At 34.1% G+C, this 23773-nt stretch overlaps 1 protein-coding gene across 42 annotated transcripts in view; it reads right to left on the bottom strand.

The window, feature by feature from the left end:
- LOC141388847 (protein lap4-like) overlaps nucleotides 1–23773 on the bottom strand; it is a 667534-nt gene that overhangs the window by 115058 nt on the left and 528703 nt on the right. For all 42 annotated transcript variants that reach the window (XM_073959312.1, XM_073959313.1, XM_073959314.1 and 39 more), the window contains one exon: nucleotides 15475–15802. In XM_073959312.1, the coding sequence (XP_073815413.1) occupies nucleotides 15475–15802 (328 nt within the window). The remainder of the gene's footprint in view (nucleotides 1–15474; nucleotides 15803–23773) is intronic.

Raw genomic sequence — 23773 nt, 5'->3', positions numbered from 1 at the left:
GAAAAATATTCCCTGGAATGTAATACACAACTCTTCGGAACATGTCATTGTTGTAAAATGCCTCTATCCCGTTGTTTTCAGTACATTTATCAACGACGATTTAATAAACATGTCAATAATGTAGTGAAATCCGAAATGCGAGAATAAACTGTTGGTGTGAACTGTGTTTGAAATACGTGTTGTAAAAGGTATGATGCAAAATATTGCTGAAACAACATGAAGTAAGCATTTTAGAGTTTCAGAATGTTCTAAAAAATTGTTGAGAACTTTATTTGGAAGATTTTTGCAAAGGGTTACTTGGTTCAACTCCCAATAGTTTAGCCGATACTGACCAGAATTTCAGCAATTATGTAAAATTTTGTATATTTTATAGATTTTGATGCCCTAGATGGAGTTTTTCTTATGTGGTTTCTTCAAAAGATAAGTTCTACTAGTTTAGGGCTACAATATTGCTAAAGACAGCAAGGCCAAAGTGTAGATTTAGCCCAGTTTAGATGAGGCCATAAAATCCGAACTGGATTTGATAGGACAAAACCCAACTAGGGTTTTGGTAGTCTAAATATGTACTTTCAAAAAATCCATACTACAAGTTGTTTGCATTTTCAGTGTTGCACAGTGTAATTTGAAACAAACTGCAGGAAAGAAGTTGAAAAACACAGGAAAAAAAAGTGTTGTCACGGCGTGTTAGCGTTCAGAGCCAAACTCATTACTTTCAAAGGCAGCGCTAAGCGTTTGTCATGAAAGCACAACTAAATGGGCAAATCCCCATTTTTGTTGTAAAAAACAAACATGCATTTGGAAGAAGAAGTTCGAGGACAGCGAAGCCTTCGGTAAAGGCTCTTCAGACATATCCGATGTAGAGGGATATGTCTGAAGAGCCTTTACCGAAGGCGAAATATGCATGTCACATAGTGGTGGGTGTGTGGGTTCGAATCGTCGGCTTTCCTTTTTCACTTGCATTATTGATAATTAAGCTCGATTCCAACGAGAAATTAATTAAAAAAATCAAACTGCCAGTCCCTTGAAGCCATTTCCGTCGCATTTTAACCCCTCTAATGCGAAATCATCGATAATTTGTAGAAAATGGCCGGTCCCTTGGATTACGAATTATCGACATTCTACTGTAATTGTAAATAAATTTTAGAGCCAAATGAGATAACCAAACTGACATTACATTTGATTGTCACTAATTTTCTTTAATTCTGAGAATCATAAAATTGAAAAATAAATTTTTTTCATAGATATAATTTTTTAACAAAAACTAAAAATTCTGTGCGTAAACTTTCTCAATATTTGAATGGAATACATTTTTTTTAGTTATTAAGTTTATTCATTCGTGCGACAGGAAATAATTTTTGAGAATTTTTTTTTCATTTCATACATTTTTTAAAAAAATATTTTTTTTTTAAATTGATTTGTGCATGAACTTTTTTTATATTTCAATGAAATAAACGTTATTTTAGTGATTAATAGGCTAAAGTTTATTCATCCGTGCTACAGGAAATCATTTTTGAGTAAAAAATGGCGAAAAGTCATAACCCTAATGCTCAATTGAAAGCAGCCTGCAGCAATGGAAAAACTGAGATTAGGAAACAGGCGGCTGTAGAGACGACATAAAGTTTCTCTTTCATCACATCACTGAGAAAGGTTATATACCTTTCGTAGAATTTAAGAAGATCGCAAACGTGTGCAATCCACGCTGGAATTCTCGCGCCGGAAACCCGGAACATATTGCCTCAAATCTGTTTATTCATTTCTTACGCATGGGGTCATTAAATGCTTGAAGACCCACTGTAAAAAATACGAATCTGCAATTAACATTGCGCGAAGCATCCAGCGCTGTACATGTGCGATCAAGTTATCCACCACATATTTATACAACTCCTGCCGCAAAGGACAACCTCTCACTGAGTTTTTGGAAGAAAATGTACCATTTCTGAAAAATGCATTGAAGGGTTGCTACACACCAGTCAATTGCAAACATACACCACAAGAGTTCATCGGCTAAAGCAGTTGGGCAATGTAATGAATGGGCGACATAAGGTAGAACCTATAAAAAAATAACAAGTCAGGAAAGACTATAGTCGTGATGGCGCCGATGGCGTAATACCCTTCCGCCTTTTTGTTGTAACATCGCAAATATGTTCGTTCGTGTATTGTCTTCATAAATATAAGCTTTGTTTCTTTACTTTTTAATGGTAGAAGTGGTAAAAGAGAAGACTGTCAAAATTGCTCTCTCATGAACAGTTTTGCCAGAAAAGTAAAGGAATGAAAAAATGGTAGATCTGGTGGCAATGTCAAAAAGAAACATAAAAATTCAATTTTCTTCTTTTATTTCACATTTTTTAATTTTGTTTTGTCAGCGTTCCCATTTTTCTTCCGTTTTTGTTCATTTTTTCTTCATTGTCAAATAATCGTCAAACAAATGTCGAATAATCAGTTCTACTATTTTTTACCTGAAGAAATTTGTCTGGTAGCCAGTGGGAGAAGAGAAAGGCATTTTTGTTCTCTCCTCTCTCACTCTCTTAAAAATTGCTTCCAGTTTTACCACTTTTTGGGGTTAAGGAACGCTTTGCAGGTTAAAAATGATAACCTCAGGTAAGTAAAGGAACACAACTATATTTCCGGAAGCATTTCCATAAGATTGTGGCAGGGATGCCCACGGCTATAACACGCAAGCAGTTACTACATCGAAAACTTATTGTGCTGATGCTCCGGTAAAATCTTCATTTCCTCCTTATGAAGGAAGACCACTAGTGTCATGAAAATGCACTCTGTTGCAGTCCTATGGACGGCAATTCTACACTGCGTAGAGCTAACGTTTGCATGCCACACGGGCGCCGCTACCGGGCTATTGCTTTATATGAGGTCAACAAGTTGTTTTTTTGTCAGCAATCCAAGCGTTGCCGGTCAACGACTTGTGGACATTGTTCTTACTACTGATCTTGTCGCAAGTACACATGGCTTACATGGACGATTTAAGCATGCTATCGAAAGTTGACCCAACATTTTGGAGTAGTTAGTGGTCGGAATCAGAACACCATTTAGGAATCCTCATTTCAGGCGTCCTCATTTCAAAGCAAATATCCCTGGATCGACACAGTGAGTCTTTAGCACACCTAAAATATTCAATACGCGGTAATTTTGGGGTTGTATTCACAACACAACTTTATGACCTGATGTTATGTGCATCAACGAAATAAATTTACGTCCCAAATATTTTCAGACGATATCCATTTCAGACAATTGAAGTCGATTTAGTCCTACCCAACCATCAGTATGACTATCGGCCTGTAGGTCTATCTGGCTGGATGCGAACGATTTAGTTTATTATACCCTACACCACTATGTGGGGAGGGTATTATAAGATGGTTTTGGCCAAAAAGTTTGTAACGCATCGAAATAATGGTCGTAGACCCATACATACATATATATACCAAAATGAATGTCTCGACGAGCTGAGTCGATCTGGCTATGTGTGTCCGTCCGTCCGTCTGTCCATCTAAACCTTGTAAGCACGCTACAGTTCGCAATTTTAATCCGATTTTGGGTGTTGATGAATGTACCGGAGAGGAAGAAGCATATTGGTGATGGTCGAAGAATATTCAGGGGTCGGTATGTGAAAAAAGCGTATTTGGAGAAAAGCCCAACGTTTTATTTCAAAGCGAATATCTCTCTTTTGTAAGAGGTATATCGAACGCAAAACCTGGCAAGGAAAGTAGAAAATATCACCTTTACAACGAAGAAAAGTAGGTTGTCATATGTGGTCAAACAACAGAGATATCGCAATAGTCGGTAATTCATCCCTTCTTCCATTTTTTGTGCAATTACACTACAGGTCGGAATTTTGATCGGATCCTCACGAAATTTTGGGGGTTGATGGGGGTCTCACAGAGAAAGAAGCCTATTGATGGTTGGCGTACATCCCACTTTTCCATTTTGTTACTTGAGTTGTACTGACGATGCACTTAAATGCGTTTCAACAAAATTGACCTGTATTAATGAAGACATTCAGAGCAAAGGCGCTATGCTATCCCAATTTTAATATTTTGAATTTTACCAGTCAAAAGCTTATGCACAGGGGTAGTGGTGTAGGGTATCACATAGTCGCACCGACCCGACTATAGCCTTGGCTCACTTCTTTTCATTTTTTATTTTTAACAAACAACTACAAAGTTGGTCAAAGGCAATTAGTTTAGTAATACAATAATAAAAACTCATACACTTTGTATGAAAGGTGCAATATAACACCTTCAAAACCAATTTTCACTTTTCGACAAAAAAAAAACGACTTAGAAATTTTCCATCTACATACCTTTCACCCCTCTGTTACTTAAATTACAAACCAATCTCACAAATATGAAAGAGTTTCGGAAGCAACATCAAGCAGACAGCATAAATTGATTGTTTGTTTATAAAAGGATAACCATAGTGGTGGTGATGGTATAAGCGGGCTGTATCTGTATCCTGATGGGGTTATGAAACAACACCCAAGTTAGGAGGGGATGATACGAAGAACAACTGTAAAATTACCCTGTTTGATGTTAGAGATATTGTATGATATAATAACGTAGAGAAAAGAAATGTTATTGCCATTGGCAACCAACAACTAAGCTAGCAACTCAACTTTAGTCAGCCATCACCATCAAAGTAGCAGTTTTTTCTATCCGGAGGCTACAAAAATGGTTGTTGTCGTTGTTTAGATATGACTAAGGCAACAGCTCAGATGTTTATATTGTTGTTTCCATTTTTTGCTGAATTCTAGGATGGTTTTGTTAAAGTCCAGTGATGGTGTTGTTGCTGTCATTGTTATTATTTCTTTTCCTTTATATGCTGGCGGTGTATTATTTCATTTGATCAAAAGTAAACAACAACAGGTCATGACAACGCCAATGACGAGTACGACAGCAACAACAACGATAATGGTTACATAGCAAATTTTGTAATAAAAACAGAATTTCATCCTTAAAGCTATCTGGACCGTACCGCAGAATGAATGAATGATGGGAAATTGCCAACGGATATCTAATGTTTACAGAGCAACAGATAACTAAATTCATGAAATCATAATTCAAATTCAAATAAATTATATTTGTATTTCCGCATAACATTTTGTGTGTTGAGAGAATGGCTAACAACAGAACAGTGAGTGTGAAATTCCATCCACACTTTTTAAAACCACAAAAATAATTAATTAAATATTTATTTTGCCTACGCACATTATTACATTAATCCGGCTATATTGAAATTGAGATTGTGGTTGTTTATTTTTGTTTTCTTATTATTTAAGTTTTTTTTTACAGAGAAGTGTATTGTGAGGAGTGAAAGCAATGAAGTAGAAAAGATGTCACAGCATCATCTAAGTCTGTTGTTTCCAGTAGTCATATTGAGTCAGCTTTGCCGAGAGAGATACAATCTCAAGCTGTGACCGAACAGATAAGGAAAAAAACAATAACAGAAGTGGTGGATCTAAATGTACTTTGAAGAGATCCCTAATTTTAAAAATAAATATCATTTTGTAGTTGACATAAGAAGTTTTGGAAGTTTATATATAATAAACAGTGAGCCTATTTATTCCACAGACAGACCTAAAGTCTACACAAAATAAACTTATAGCATTGTAATAAAGATTACCAAAAAAAAGGTATTGCGAATGATGTATAGGGTGTAACCCTCAATATTAGGTCATTTCAGGACCCATATGTCAGGACCTGAACATCAGAAGGGTTGGACAGCTATCTGAAGCGGTGATTAGAGAACTCACTGAAACTAGCTTTCCCATGATTGATAAAAGTGAGGCGTTCAGAGCTGATGAAATCGGCTGGTGGAGATAATTATGGAGGTGGTCTGATCAAAGTGAAAGACGGGTTGTCAGGTGACGTAATTTGTCAGACCTGGTGTCACGATGGTTACTGTGGCAGTCACAACTAATTCTGGTAGGAACGTCCAGATTGACAGTGGAAAACCTCTCTGGATTATCGAGGCCCGAATACCATAACTCATTGTGAGCATTAAAGACCATTAAGACTAAGGACCAACATGTTAATGTTGGCACTATAACCTGGATAACAACTATTTATCGGTGGGATGTATACATTAAGCAACTCTACCTAGGCTGTTTTACCCCTGACTGCTACCCATACATTCCATACATTTCATATACGGGTCATTAGACCTAAGTTCCAGAGAGATAGGTCTGTATTGAACAGACTGGGGCAATAGGAAAGCTTATCCCCCACCGCCACTTCTGGTGCGATCCTTCCTCTGTAGCTGTACTTATTGTTGAGATTGGTTACCTGCACCGCCGCGACCATGATATTATTCCAACTCATGAAATCCACTATTTCCTTGATCTTACCATGGAGTCCATTGCAATTAAATTGCAAATAGTATGCATTTGAAATACGGATTTCAGAAAAAATTTGAAGCAGGTTTTCCGGGATATGCTGTTCCCAACACAGAAAAACGATATAAATACAAACAAGTGTATACTGAGGTGGAACGAAACACGGGTGTTATATGGTTCCGGGTCAATCCGGCATCGAAGAACCCGTCGCTGTGGGATTGATAAAAATTGCTGATGTACTTTAATCATTGAGTCATTAAAATGATGATGACTTGAGCACGAAATTTTCAAAATTTTTACGATATTTAAATTATTTTATATGCTTATTTTCTGCTTTGCCGTAAATAATTCTGATATATACTATTAAACCTTAGCTGTGATATTAACGTTCTTATTATTGCTATTTCAATATAACTTGTCGTTCTAGGTCACAAGAACTGGCGTACTAATCCCGAGTACAATTGTGTACCGATAAACATCCCCTCCTAATGTTACACTTCCACGTTTGTACGGGTTTCAAACGGATTATTATGTTAGTTTTAAATCACTTTCAGCACAATCCACCTACTCTCACCCCTAGAGGAACATAAATAAATAAAAACAAATGCCAGAGAGCACACAAATGTGAGTTGAGATTATTTAATATTTTACACAAATGAAATTGTCCAAATTGTGCAACAGATGTTGCTTGTCGCCTAAAGGATGGCTGGTCAAACAATGGCAGCCGACAAGTTAAATTGCCACCGAACAATAACGAGAACAGAAAACAAAAACAAGATTGCCATATCAACATCAAAACTAGGGCATGTATGGAGCTATAATACAACAACAAAAACATTTTGTTTTGCCACCGAACAGCAAAAGTAATTACAATAATATTCATATAAACATTAACAAAAAAAGAAAAACTCACTGACATACAAACACATATATTTACTAGGGCGATGACGTTTCTACTTTTTTCTCAAAAATGTTTTTTTACTGCACGTTGATCAAGCGGAACAGTCGATACATGAGCAGTTGAAAGAGTGTTTCTGTAGACGCTTTCTGAAAGAAAGGGAGCTTTTGTAGACCGCTTCTGAAAGAGAGGGCCTTTCAATAGAACCTTTCTGAGAGAAAGAGGGCTTTCATAGACCCTTACTGAAATAAAGGGTGCTTCTAGAGACCGTTCCTGAAAGAAAGGGTGCTTCTATATACCCTTTATGGAGGAAAGGGTGCATCTACATATATACCCTTTATGATGGAAAGGGTGCTTCTATATACCCTTTCTGAAGGAAAGGGTGCTTCTATAGACCTCTCTTGGAAGAAAGGGTGCTTCTATAGACCCCTCCTGGAAGAAAGGATGCTTTTATAGACCCCTCCTGGAAGAAAGGGTGCTTCTATAGACCCCTCCTGGAAGAAAGGATGCTTTTATAGACCCCTCCTGGAAGAAAGGATGCTTTTATAGACCCTTTTCGAACAAGGTGCTTTTATAGACCCTTTCCGAAAAGGGTGCTTTTATAGACCCTTTCCGAAAAAGGGTGCTTTTATAGAACCTTTCCGAAAAAGGATGCTTTTATAGACCCTTTCCGAAAAGGGTGCTTTTATAGACCCTTTCCGAAAAATGGTGCTTTTATAAACCCTTTATGAAGGAAAGGGTGCTTCTATAGACCCTTTATGAAAGAAAGGTTGCTTCTAAAGATTCTTTCTGAAAGAAGGGGTGCTTCTATAGATTCTTTCTGAAAGAAAGGGTGCTTCTATAGATACTTTCCTAAAGAAAGGGTGCTTCTATAGACACTTTCCTAAAGAAAGGGTGCTTCTATAGACACTTACCTAAAGAAAGGGTGCTTCTATAGACACTTACCTAAAGAAAGGGTGATTCTATAGACACTTTCCTAAAGAAAGGGTGCTTCTATAGACACTTTCCTAAAGAAAGGGTGCTTCTATAGACACTTTCCTAAAGAAAGGGTGCTTCTATAGACACTTTCTGCAAGAAAATGTGCTTCTATAGACACTTTCCTAAAGAAAGGGTACTTCTGTAGACACTTTCCTAAAGAAAGGGTGCTTCTATTGACACTTTCCTAAAGAAAGGGTGCTTCTATTGACACTTTCCTAAAGAAAGGGTGCTTCTATAGACACTTTCCTAAAGAAAGGGTGCTTCTATAGACACTTTCCTAAAGAAAGGGTGTTTCTATACACTCTTTCTGCAAGAAAGGGTGTTTCTATACACTCTTTCTGCAAGAAAGGGTGCTTCTATAGACACTTTCTGCAAGAAAATGTGCTTCTATAGACACTTTCTGCAAGAAAATGTGCTTCTATAGACACTTTCCTAAAGAAAGGGTGCTTCTATAGACTCTTTCTGCAAGAAAGGATGTTTCTATAGACACTTTCTGCAAGAAAATGTGCTTCTATAGACACTTTCCTAAAGAAAGGGTGCTTCTATAGACTCTTTCTGCAAGAAAGGGTGTTTCTATAGACCATTTCTGCAAGAAAATGTGCTTCTGTAGACCCTTTCTGAAGGAAAGGGTGCTTCTATGGACCCTTTCTGAAGGAAGTTTGCTTCTATAGGCCCTTTCTGGAGGAAAGGGTGCTTCTATGGACCCTTTCTGAAGGAAAGAGTGCTTCTATAGGCCCTTTCTAAAGGAAAGGTTGCTTCTATAGACCCTTTCTAAAGGAAGGGGTGCTTCTATAGACCCTTTCTGAATGAAAGGGTGCTTCTATAGACCCTTTCTGAACGAAAGGGTGCTTCTATAGACCCTTTTTGCTAGAAAGGGTGCTTCTATAGACCCTTTTTGCTAGAAAGGGTGCGTCGATAGACCCTTTCTGCAAGAAAAGGTGATTCTATAGACCCTTTTTGCAAGAAAAGGTGCTTCTATAGACCCTTTCTGAACGAAAGGGTTCTTCTATATACCCTTTCTGAAAGAAAGGTTGCTTCTGTAGATTCTTTCTGAAAGAAAGGGTGCTTCTATAGACTCTTTCTGCAAGAAATGGTGCTTCTATAGACTCTTTCTGCAAGGAAGGGTGCTTCTATAGACTCTTTCCGCAAGAAAGGGTGCTTCTATAGGGTGCTTTTTGCAAGAAAGGGTGCTTCTTCGGACCTTTCTGAAAGAAATGCTACTTCTAAATACACCTTCTGAATGAAAGGCTACTTCTAAATACACCTTCCGAATGAACGGCTACTTCTTAGTACACCCTCTGAAAGAAAACCTGCTTCTATAGGCCTTTTTGAAAAAAATGATGCCTTTAAATTCTATGAAAAGTGTGCTTAAATGTTCATACATAGCTTTGCCTAGGCCAGAAATATATGTTGTAGCCGTCGTGAATACACATTTTAAAATTATTTTGTAGATGGTGTCTTTATCGAATCACCATATATCTATAATTTTATATAATCTTAAAAAAAAATCACAAAATTTGATACAGGGATAAGGGGTTGTAAAAAGTCATCATCCTAATATTTCCCAGAATTGTTGACAATCATTTAACGTGTTTGTGCCCACCCTCAACTGCATAGCACTTTTCCTCTTCCCTCTACACTACAATTATATATCTATGCTATTATTCTGGGAAAAGGTGAAAAATATTTATAAATTGCCAACAGAATTCTGGTACTCTGGTTTTAATATGACTCTTGGTTAGGAGGGATATAACTGACGCTGATTTTTATGGTTTTTGTGCTCCCACGTTCAACGTCGGATTTTAGTGAGAAAAATAAATATAATTAAAGTTTTAACAGTTTTTGTTGTTGTTATTGCTGTTGGCGCTGAGCTAAATTTAAATGGAAACTTAATTGATGGCTAGATTTTCAGGTGTTCTATATAAATGTTTTCATAAATGGTAATATTTTATTAACGATGACACGCTAGAAAAAGCTATTCTATGTGGGAACATAACAACAGAGGTAAGGAATAGACGTTCTATATCGTAGAACTTTATTGTGATTGATATTTATTAAATGTATATGTGATGGGTATAAGCAGGACAATGAACAAGGCGTTGTTTAGTGGGTCAGTAGATTTCCATTTATTGTTGTTCTTATAAAGTAAAATAAACAATGTTAATTTTGGAATACAATTCTGGCATTGGGAAACTTGCCTAGGACAAGCTTCCTCGACCGTGGATTTTACACAAAATTAATCTAAATTTACTCGAGGATATTATGAAAAAGTTTTATGTTGTACTTACTTATTAGCATTTTATGGACTTCCTTATATAGATTTAAATAGCTTAAAACTAAGCTTAATATTAAAACAAAAGAAAACTCTCGTAGTTTACGATTCATAAGCATGTTCTTCATGATGATATAAAATATGGGAACATTGATTCTAAACTACATTTCAATAATGATGAGCACTTCCTCTAAATTCCTGTTTAGGCGTAAATAATTCAAATTTCATTTGAATTTTTGTTAATGTAAACAAAAGTTTTTTCAGGTGATTAGCAAGAAGATTAGAAGTAGGCAGTGGTGGTGGTGACATTTACAGTGATGTGTTTTGTTTTTTCATACGTTGCAGTGGAGGTAAGCATGATTTAGGTGAAATTTTCAAAATTTCAAATAGAGAAAAAAGAGACGAAAAAAGAAAAGAAAAAAATACAAACAAGACATTCATGGTAAATGGAAACAACCTTTAAACCAAAATCAAATATAAATATAATGTCATTACGCAGCTACATTAAGCGGTGGCACAAATGCGATGTAGGAGAAGGAGTAGTAGATAATAAGGATACCATGGTTCCCATACAATGCATAAAAGAAAACAAAAACGTGAAAACTTATAGTGGAGCTTCTTTCATTAGCAGCCAAAACAAAACAAACGAAAGCCAAAAAAAAAAAAAACTATATAAACAGCATCACATCCTTTTTTCCACCTAATTTGCGTGGTATGTTTTGTATCCGTTTTGTTCGCTGTGCCTCTCTTTCACTACCTCTATTTTAATTATCCCATAGCAGTAGTGCTGGTGTTGATGTCTGCCTTTTTTTTACAAATGTGTCATAAGCAGAAAGGAAAACATTAGCAAAGCATAACAAAAGCTTAAAACTCATACAATGGTGATTCTAGCGGTAGTTCGGGGGGATGGCAGCCAAGTAGCATCCTTAAGGCCACACAAAAAGCTATTCATTTAGTTAAAGTTGCAAAAATCTGGGCAAATTAATTTTCACTAAATTAAACCAAATTAAACAAAACAAAATCATGAAGGAGTGTGGTTTCGGTAAAGGAGAGAAAATAAAATCTATAAAGACATGTAAAAAAATATCAATCGGCTTTGCTGACAGAGGATTATCATCAGAAGAAACCCTAATATGTTTGACTTAGAGTTGCTTAACGTATATGTATATCCCGCCGATTAATAGCTTTACCCTAGATTATAGGCCCAGCATTAGGTCGATTTGGGAAGGCTACAGCTTTAAAGCAATGATACACGGCCATATATGTACATTATCGGATCTACAACAACAACATACATTTATTAACCGTTGTCTAGCAAGGAAAAGACTCTCTTAGAGAGATTAATGTACAAAATAGTTTGAGCACCACTGCATTAAAACATTGATGTCAGCACATATACGTTTCGTAGCAACAAATCAAATTTACTTTCTATTTTCCTATGTATGTCAGTTGTTGCCTAACAAATGGACATTACTCTAACATCAAATCTCTCTTATTTATTTTGGACACCATTGATTACAGTCATAAGTTCAGGCATTCGGTCCTAGGCAAAACTCAAATTTGTTCACTCTTAAAGAAAACTCTTACTCTATTTCGAACATTTTGACTCTAACCCCATTTTTCAACAATAAGTATTTTTCACTCGCGTGTAGGAGAGTACTCGAAGAGTACGAATTTTACAAAAAGTTTGCTCTTCAATCTTTTGTTTAATGAGGCAGAACTCGAGAGTAGTCCTTGTGAAAAATAAGAGAGAAATAAATAGACAAATAGTTTACTCTAAGAGTGAGATATTGCAGCATTTTGACTACCAATCTTATTTTTCAACAATAGTTGTGTTCCTTTACTTGCCTGAGGTTACCATTTCTTACCATTTTTAATTTGAAAAGCGTTCCTTAACCCCAAAAAGTGGTAAAACTGGAAGCAATTTTTAAGAGAGAGAACAATAATGGCGTTCTCTTCTATTCGAGCGGCATAGAAAACTAGAGTATATTTGATTTGTTTGTTATTCGCAGGAGTACTCCCATTCGAATTCGAGCGAATTTCATTCTAATTGAGCATTTCGCAGCTCTGGTCCTATATATTGGCCATAGGGATATATCGCTGGGATATATCGCTGGCCTATATCAAATTTCCTCAGTTCGCCAGACATAATCATCATGGCACCTGTTCTGACAAATTACGTCACCTGGATCTGTGCTATCAGCACACTTCTTGCCCGACTTCATCACCTCTGAACGCCGCTCTTTAATCAATCATAGGAAAGTTATTTGGTCTAGTTTCAGAAAGTTGAACCATCACCGCTTTATAGAAATACATAGCCTAGCTGCAGCAACTGATCGTGATGAGCTTGGTCGAGCCAACAATCGTGACCCAAGAGTCAGTTAGCTGACACTGGAGTCAAGAGGTTGGACTGTAAGCATACAATTATACAGTTTGTGCTTACAGTCCAACCTCTTGACTCGACAGGAAGATATCAAATATGGCGTAGTACACTTCTCTTCGCTATGTCAATCACGGGTTACTTGACAATTTGTCAAAAACTCCAGGAGTGACAGGACGAAGAGAAGTAATAGGTCTCATTAGATCTCTTCTTGCCCAGGATGAATCACCACAATAATAGGATGTCAGTCAAGTTTGGGGACATCACGCTGTCTGATCTGATGAGGGGCGCTCGATAATTTGTCGAATACCCCGGGAGAGACATGGCGAAGAGAAGTGTACTACTGACACTGAGATTTCAATTGACCATTGTGAAGTGTCGCAGGAGTTACAGGCCCAAGAGAAGAGTACTAAATCGCATTAGATCTATCTTGTAGACAAGGATAGGACTTCAGTTAAGTTTGAGTATGTAACGCTGACTGATTGGAAAAGCCGCTTTCCACAATTTGTCGCGTACCCCGTGATTGACATAGCGAAGAGAAGTGTACTCACCACCGATCATTTCTATAAAGAAATAAACAAGCAGTGGCTGCAGAGAGATGGAAATAACTCTCGTGCATGTGACTCAACCCCGACCTAAAGCGATCGCCATGGAAATGTTGAAACAGCTTGCTAATGTCCCATATCGTGTCCGAAGTCGTGAAAATTACCAGGTTGGTACCGCTACTTAAGCCAAGGCAAGGATGCCAGCCAGAGTGAATCGTACATATGGGTTTTGCTATTGTGGCCCGTAGAAAAGTCTCTTGAGGCTGTACTTTTCCCCAACATACTGTCAAGCACTCCACGTTGTTCGAGGACATCGAGCAGACGACCCTCCGGCCAAGTCTGAAACGTTGGATGTGGAATTCAGGAACAAGAAGTCCAAGCCCCGTAGTTCCCCAAGGAGGGGTGATATCTCCAGAACTGTTTAACCTCTACATTTCCTGTATTCCGCCCCACCATACGGCATTGAGATCGTAACGTAACGTAGGTATTTTATAGGTAGAAGACCTTATACAAGTCTCCTATAGATAAAAGACCTTATACAGGTTTTCCATAGATAGGAGACCTTATACAGGTCTTCTATAGATATAAGATCTTATACAGGTCTTCTATAGATAGAAGGCCTTATACAGGTCGTCTATAGATAGAAGACCTTATACAGGTCGCCTATAAATAGAAGACCTTATACAGGTCTTCTATAGATAGAAGACCTTATACAGGTCTTCTATAGATAGAAGACCTTATACAGGTCTTCTATAGATATAAGACCTTATAGAGGCCTTCTATAGATATAAGACCTTATACAGGTCGTCTATAGATAGAAGACCTTATACAGGTTTTTTTTATAGATAGAAGACCTTATACAGGTTTTTTATAGATAGAAGGCCATATACAGGTCGTCTATAGATAGAAGACCTTATACAGACCGTCTATAGATAGAAGACCTTGTACAGGTATTCTATAGATATAAGACCTTATACAGGTCGTCTATAGATAGAAGACCTTATACAGGTCTTCTATAGATATAAGACCTTATACAGGTCTTCTAAAGATAGAAGACCTTATACAGGTCTTCTATAGATAGAAGACCTTATACAGGTCTTCTATAGATAGAACACCTTATACAGGTTTTCTATAGATATAAGACCTTATACAGGTCTTCTATAGACAGAAGACCTTATACTGGTCTTCTATAGATAGGATACGTTATACAGTTCTGCTTCAGACAGAAGAACTTATAATGATGTCTTATATAGATTACTGATAGGGTATTCTATCCCCTAAAAATAGAAGAACCATAAATATAAGACATTATAAAAGTGTTCTGTACACAGAAATCCATATACTGGTCTTATATAGATAGAAGTGTTTATATAGGTGTTCTGTACACAGAATACCCTTTAAGGGTATCTAATAGATAGATGATAACACCTTATACAAGGCATCTATACATCGTAGACCTTTTGCAGGCATTCTATAAATAAAGGACTTTAATACTGACCAATAGACAATAAATGTAAAAAATAAATAAAATAAAATAAAATAAAAACCTAATCCAATATACCCAATTCGTTTTACATATACTTGTATATCCCAACCATTCAATAGATTTTAATTCTGCCCACAAAAAATTATATTTCTACAACCAAAAACCGTTTAAAAAAAACTCCAATTTGTTTTAGAAAACATATCGAAAAAGCCAGTGGTGATTGAGTGAGTGAGGGTGGGAGATAGAGATTTCAAAATACCGAAAAAAATTTGTGAGATTAGTGAGTGAGTTTACGGGGTAATTATTTTTGGGAAATTTTATAAGAGAACTAAAAGTGTGTGAGTGAGTATGGGAGTGTGTGTGTATGTTCAAATAAACTATGTGTATGAAGGACTTGATTTAAGCCAAAAAAATAAATAAAATAAAAAAACAAACTTTCACCAAAGCAAAACAATATATAAATCGTCTCAGATTGCATTAACGTTTATGTTAGAAAATATGAATACGGGATAGGTAGGTATTGATGTATTTCTTTTTTCAAAAACATATTTTTAAAATATTGCACTTACCTAATATCTTGTGAATCATCGTCATCGTCGTCTTCGTCATCATCATCATCGTCACTGCATTCACGCAGTGTGTCCCGTTTATCTTTGCCATTGTTGGCATAATGTTGTTGATGCATATCAACTGCATCACCATTGCCATAACCGTCATTGGCATCATCATCGTAGTTATCGTCATCATCATCGTTTTTGTTGTCTTGTTGTCGCCTTCTATTGACATCTTCCAATAATCGCGATTTATTCTTATCGCCGCGTAATGTTGCAATTTTACGCTCTTCCTCTTGTTTAAGCTTTTCAACTTCATCTTGTGACAGGAACGAGAAAACTTTTTCTATAACAAGAAAATAAAAAAATGGAATGGATAAAATTATAGGAAAATATTCATAGTGTGAACAAAATAGTATTGAATGAAAAAGTGATAGAAAGTAAATCCATCCTAGTTTTAATAAAGATTATCGAACAATGTTTTATGCATTTCTTTGTGTCGAACAATGTCTACAAATAAAGGGAATTATATTGAATTAGTGGAACAATTGTCATCCGCTTGGTCATGTCAAAAGCCATTGTTGAACTTTTTAATCAGTTGCTGAGGCAAATTAAATGCTTTGACAAATAATTAAAAAAGGGAAGCTAATATTTATAATATGATAAAGTTAGAGAAACATATTTGGGATTTAAGAAAATATTAGTTGTAGTTTTATAACAAAATCATAACTTAAAAAGTAATAATTAAGGGATCTGATTGGCTGTGACTTGGTAAAGTCCATGACATATACCGTTCATCTCAAGTGGACACCGTAGTGTCACTAGGGAGCTACCTGTAATTTAAGCTATTACTCCTCACAAGCTATTCTAAAATTTCTAACTTCTGATTTTGAAAAAAATATTCATTAAAAAATCCACGACCATTGCTCTGCTGGTCATCAAAAAAAATCCACGATTATTCTCCTGCTGGACATAAAAAAAATCATTAAAAATCCAAGATTATTGCCTGCTGGTCATCAAAAACAATCATTAAAAATCAACGATTATTGCCCTGCTGTCCATTAAAAATGTTCATTAAAATATCCATGATTGTTGCCCTGTTGGTCATCAAAAAATATTAATTGAAAAAATCCACGATTATTGCTCTACTGATCTTCAAAAAATATTCATTAAAAATTCCACGATTATTGCTCTGTGGATCTTCAAAAAATATTCTTTAAAAAATCCATGATTATTGCTCTGCTGATCTTGAAAAAAATTTCTATAAAAAATCCACGAATATTGCACTGCTGATCATCAAAAAATATTCATAAATTCGCCAGGATTATTGCTCTGCTGATCTTGAAAAAATATTCTTTAAAATATCCACGAATATTTCTGTACTGATCTTGAAAAAAAATCCGCGATTATTCCTCTGGTGATCTTGAAAAAAAATTCTTTAAAATATCCACGAATATTTCTCTACTGATCTTGAAAAAAATTTCTTTAAAAATCCACGATTATTCCTCTGCTGATCTTGAAAAAATATTCTTTAAAATATCCACGAATATTTCTCTACTGATCTTGAAAAAAATTTCTTTAAAAATCCACGGTTATTCCTCTGCTGATCTTGAAAAAATATTCTTTAAAGAATCCACGATTATTGCTCTGCTGATCTTGAAAAAATATTCTGATCGTCAAAAATTATTTCTTTAAAAATCCACGATTATTGCTCTGCTGATCGTCAAAAATTATTTCTTTAAAAATCCACGATTATTGCTCTGCTGATCGTCAAAAATTATTTCTTTAAAAATCCACGATTATTGCTCTGCTGATCGTCAAAAATTATTTCTTTAAAAATCCACGATTATTGCTCTGCTGATCTTGAAAAATTATTTCTTTAAAAATCCACGATTATTGCTCTGCTGATCTTGAAAAATTATTTCTTTAAAAATCCACGATTATTGCTCTGCTGATCTTGAAAAATTATTTCTTTAAAAATCCACGATTATTGCTCTGCTGATCGTCAAAAATTATTTCTTTAAAAATCCACGATTATTGCTCTGCTGATCGTCAAAAATTATTTCTTTAAAAATCCACGATTATTGCTCTGCTGATCGTCAAAAATTATTTCTTTAAAAATCCACGATTATTGCTCTGCTGATCGTCAAAAATTATTTCTTTAAAAATCCACGATTATTGCTCTGCTGATCGTCAAAAATTATTTCTTTAAAAATCCACGATTATTGCTCTGCTGATCGTCAAAAATTATTTCTTTAAAAATCCACGATTATTGCTCTGCTGATCGTCAAAAATTATTTCTTTAAAAATCCACGATTATTGCCCTGCTGATCGTCAAAAATTATTTCTTTAAAAATCCACGATTATTGCTCTGCTGATCGTCAAAAATTATTTCTTTAAAAATCCACGATTATTGCTCTGCTGATCGTCAAAAATTATTTCTTTAAAAATCCACGATTATTGCTCTGCTGATCGTCAAAAATTATTTCTTTAAAAATCCACGATTATTGCTCTGCTGATCGTCAAAAATTATTTCTTTAAAAATCCACGATTATTGCTCTGCTGATCGTCAAAAATTATTTCTTTAAAAATCCACGATTATTGCTCTGCTGATCGTCAAAAATTATTTCTTTAAAAATCCACGATTATTGCTCTGCTGATCGTTAAAAATTATTTCTTTAAAAATTCACGATTATTGCTCTGCTGATCGTCAAAAATTATTCCTTTAAAAATCCACGATTATTGCTCTGCTGATCCTCAAAAATAATTTCTTTAAAAAACCACGATTATTGCTCAGCTGATCTTGAAAAATTATTTCTTAAAAAATCTACGATTATTGCTCTGCTGACCTTCACCAATTATTTCTTTAAAAATCCACGATTATTGCTCTGCTGATCTTCAACAATTATTTCTTTAAAAATCCACGATTATTGATCTGCTGATCTTCAAAAATTATTTCTTTAAAATCCACGATTATTGATCTGCTGATCTTCAAAAATTATTTCTTTAAAAATCCACGATTATTGCTCTGCTGATCTTGAAAAATTATTTCTTTAAAAATCAACGATTATTGCTCTGCTGATCTTGAAAAATTATTTCTTTAAAAATCCACGATTATTGCTCTGCTGATCGTCAAAAATTATTTCTTTAAAAATCCACGATTATTGCTCTGCTGATCGTCAAAAATTATTTTTTTTAAAATCCACGATTATTGCTCTGCTGATCGTCAAAAATTATTTCTTTAAAAATATTCTTTAAAAAATCCACGATTATTGCTCTGTTGATCTTGAAAAAATATTCTTTAAAAAATCCACGATTATTGCTCTGTTGATCTTGAAAAAATATTCTTTAAAAAATCCACGATTATTGCTCTGCTGATCTTGAAAAAATATTCTTTAAAAATCCACGATTACTGCTCTGCTGATCTTGAAAAAATATTCTTTAAAAAATCCACGATTACTGCTCTGCTGATCTTGAAAAAATATTCTTTAAAAAATCCACGATTACTGCTCTGTTGATCTTTAAAAAATCCACGATTATTGCTCTGCTGATCTTGAAAAAATAATCTTTAAAAAATCCACGATTATTGCTCAGCTGATCTTGAAAAAATAATCTTTAAAAAATCCAGGATTATTGCTCTGCTGATCTTGAAAAAATATTCTTTAAAAAATCCACGATTATTGCTCTGCTAATCTTGAAAAAATAATCTTTAAAAAATTCACGATTATTGTTCTGCTGATCTTGAAAAAATATTCTTTAAAAAATCCACGATTATTGCTCTGCTGATCTTGAAAAAATATTCTGATCGTCAAAAATTATTTCTTTAAAAATCCACGATTATTGCTCTGCTGATCGTCAAAAATTATTTCTTTAAAAATCCACGATTATTGCTCTGCTGATCGTCAAAAATTATTTCTTTAAAAATCCACGATTATTGCTCTGCTGATCGTCAAAAATTATTTCTTTAAAAATCCACGATTATTGCTCTGCTGATCGTCAAAAATTATTTCTTTAAAAATCCACGATTATTGCTCTGCTGATCTTGAAAAATTATTTCTTTAAAAATCCACGATTATTGCTCTGCTGATCTTGAAAAATTATTTCTTTAAAAATCCACGATTATTGCTCTGCTGATCGTCAAAAATTATTTCTTTAAAAATCCACGATTATTGCTCTGCTGATCGTCAAAAATTATTTCTTTAAAAATCCACGATTATTGCTCTGCTGATCGTCAAAAATTATTTCTTTAAAAATCCACGATTATTGCTCTGCTGATCGTCAAAAATTATTTCTTTAAAAATCCACGATTATTGCTCTGCTGATCGTCAAAAATTATTTCTTTAAAAATCCACGATTATTGCTCTGCTGATCGTCAAAAATTATTTCTTTAAAAATCCACGATTATTGCTCTGCTGATCGTCAAAAATTATTTCTTTAAAAATCCACGATTATTGCTCTGCTGATCGTCAAAAATTATTTCTTTAAAAATCCACGATTATTGCTCTGCTGATCGTCAAAAATTATTTCTTTAAAAATCCACGATTATTGCTCTGCTGATCGTCAAAAATTATTTCTTTAAAAATCCACGATTATTGCTCTGCTGATCGTCAAAAATTATTTCTTTAAAAATCCACGATTATTGCTCTGCTGATCGTCAAAAATTATTTCTTTAAAAATCCACGATTATTGCTCTGCTGATCGTCAAAAATTATTTCTTTAAAAATCCACGATTATTGCTCTGCTGATCGTCAAAAATTATTTCTTTAAAAATCCACGATTATTGCCCTGCTGATCGTCAAAAATTATTTCTTTAAAAATCCACGATTATTGCTCTGCTGATCGTCAAAAATTATTTCTTTAAAAATCCACGATTATTGCTCTGCTGATCGTCAACAATTATTTCTTTAAAAATCCACGATTATTGCTCTGCTGATCGTCAAAAATTATTTCTTTAAAAATCCACGATTATTGCTCTGCTGATCGTCAAAAATTATTTCTTTAAAAATCCACGATTATTGCTCTGCTGATCGTCAAAAATTATTTCTTTAAAAATCCACGATTATTGCTCTGCTGATCGTTAAAAATTATTTCTTTAAAAATTCACGATTATTGCTCTGCTGATCGTCAAAAATTATTTCTTTAAAAATATTCTTTAAAAAATCCACGATTATTGCTCTGCTAATCTTGAAAAAATATTCTTTAAAAAATCCACGATTATTGCTCTGCTGATCTTGAAAAAATATTCTTTAAAAATCCACGATTACTGCTCTGCTGATCTTGAAAAAATATTCTTTAAAAAATCCACGATTACTGCTCTGCTGATCTTGAAAAAATATTCTTTAAAAAATCCACGATTACTGCTCTGTTGATCTTTAAAAAATCCACGATTATTGCTCTGCTGATCTTGAAAAAATAATCTTTAAAAAATCCACGATTATTGCTCTGCTGATCTTGAAAAAATAATCTTTAAAAAATCCAGGATTATTGCTCTGCTGATCTTGAAAAAATATTCTTTAAAAAATCCACGATTATTGCTCTGCTAATCTTGAAAAAATAATCTTTAAAAAATTCACGATTATTGTTCTGCTGATCTTGAAAAAATATTCTTTAAAAAATCCACGATTATTGCTCTGCTGATCTTGAAAAAATATTCTGATCGTCAAAAATTATTTCTTTAAAAATCCACGATTATTGCTCTGCTGATCGTCAAAAATTATTTCTTTAAAAATCCACGATTATTGCTCTGCTGATCGTCAAAAATTATTTCTTTAAAAATCCACGATTATTGCTCTGCTGATCGTCAAAAATTATTTCTTTAAAAATCCACGATTATTGCTCTGCTGATCGTCAAAAATTATTTCTTTAAAAATCCACGATTATTGCTCTGCTGATCTTGAAAAATTATTTCTTTAAAAATCCACGATTATTGCTCTGCTGATCTTGAAAAATTATTTCTTTAAAAATCCACGATTATTGCTCTGCTGATCGTCAAAAATTATTTCTTTAAAAATCCACGATTATTGCTCTGCTGATCGTCAAAAATTATTTCTTTAAAAATCCACGATTATTGCTCTGCTGATCGTCAAAAATTATTTCTTTAAAAATCCACGATTATTGCTCTGCTGATCGTCAAAAATTATTTCTTTAAAAATCCACGATTATTGCTCTGCTGATCGTCAAAAATTATTTCTTTAAAAATCCACGATTATTGCTCTGCTGATCGTCAAAAATTATTTCTTTAAAAATCCACGATTATTGCTCTGCTGATCGTCAAAAATTATTTCTTTAAAAATCCACGATTATTGCTCTGCTGATCGTCAAAAATTATTTCTTTAAAAATCCACGATTATTGCTCTGCTGATCGTCAAAAATTATTTCTTTAAAAATCCACGATTATTGCCCTGCTGATCGTCAAAAATTATTTCTTTAAAAATCCACGATTACTGCTCTGCTGATCGTCAAAAATTATTTCTTTAAAAATCCACGATTATTGCCCTGCTGATCGTCAAAAATTATTTCTTTAAAAATCCACGATTATTGCTCTGCTGATCGTCAAAAATTATTTCTTTAAAAATCCACGATTATTGCCCTGCTGATCGTCAAAAATTATTTCTTTAAAAATCCACGATTATTGCTCTGCTGATCGTCAAAAATTATTTCTTTAAAAATCCACGATTATTGCTCTGCTGATCGTCAAAAATTATTTCTTTAAAAATCCACGATTATTGCTCTGCTGATCGTCAAAAATTATTTCTTTAAAAATCCACGATTATTGCTCTGCTGATCGTCAAAAATTATTTCTTTAAAAATCCACGATTATTGCTCTGCTGATCGTCAAAAATTATTTCTTTAAAAATCCACGATTATTGCTCTGCTGATCGTCAACAATTATTTCTTTAAAAATCCACGATTATTGCTCTGCTGATCGTCAAAAATTATTTCTTTAAAAATCCACGATTATTGCTCTGCTGATCGTCAAAAATTATTTCTTTAAAAATCCACGATTATTGCTCTGCTGATCGTCAAAAATTATTTCTTTAAAAATCCACGATTATTGCTCTGCTGATCGTTAAAAATTATTTCTTTAAAAATTCACGATTATTGCTCTGCTGATCGTCAAAAATTATTCCTTTAAAAATCCACGATTATTGCTCTGCTGATCGTCAAAAATTATTTCTTTAAAAATCCACGATTATTGCTCTGCTGATCGTCAAAAATTATTTCTTTAAAAATCCACGATTATTGCCCTGCTGATCGTCAAAAATTATTTCTTTAAAAATCCACGATTACTGCTCTGCTGATCGTCAAAAATTATTTCTTTAAAAATCCACGATTATTGCTCTGCTGATCGTCAACAATTATTTCTTTAAAAATCCACGATTATTGCTCTGCTGATCGTCAAAAATTATTTCTTTAAAAATCCACGATTATTGCTCTGCTGATCGTCAAAAATTATTTCTTTAAAAATCCACGATTATTGCTCTGCTGATCGTCAAAAATTATTTCTTTAAAAATCCACGATTATTGCTCTGCTGATCGTTAAAAATTATTTCTTTAAAAATTCACGATTATTGCTCTGCTGATCGTCAAAAATTATTCCTTTAAAAATCCACGATTATTGCTCTGCTGATCGTCAAAAATTATTTCTTTAAAAATATTCTTTAAAAAATCCACGATTATTGCTCAGCTGATCTTGAAAAATTATTTCTTTAAAAATCAACGATTATTGCTCTGCTGATCTTGAAAAATTATTTCTTTAAAAATCCACGATTATTGCTCTGCTGATCGTCAAAAATTATTTCTTTAAAAATCCACGATTATTGCTCTGCTGATCGTCAAAAATTATTTCTTTAAAAATCCACGATTATTGCTCTGCTGATCGTCAAAAATTATTTCTTTAAAAATCCACGATTATTGCTCTGCTGATCGTCAAAAATTATTTCTTTAAAAATCCACGATTATTGCTCTGCTGATCGTCAAAAATTATTTCTTTAAAAATCCACGATTATTGCTCTGCTGATCGTCAAAAATTATTTCTTTAAAAATCCACGATTATTGCTCTGCTGATCGTCAAAAATTATTTCTTTAAAAATCCACGATTATTGCCCTGCTGATCGTCAAAAATTATTTCTTTAAAAATCCACGATTATTGCTCTGCTGATCGTCAAAAATTATTTCTTTAAAAATCCACGATTATTGCTCTGCTGATCGTCAACAATTATTTCTTTAAAAATCCACGATTATTGCTCTGCTGATCGTCAAAAATTATTTCTTTAAAAATCCACGATTATTGCTCTGCTGATCGTCAAAAATTATT

This window comes from Musca autumnalis, unplaced genomic scaffold (assembly GCF_047663935.1).
Source record: "Musca autumnalis isolate F117 unplaced genomic scaffold, ASM4766393v1 scaffold_1, whole genome shotgun sequence".
NCBI lineage: Eukaryota > Metazoa > Arthropoda > Insecta > Diptera > Muscidae > Musca > Musca autumnalis.
This window is presented reverse-complemented; position numbering and strand designations above follow the sequence as displayed.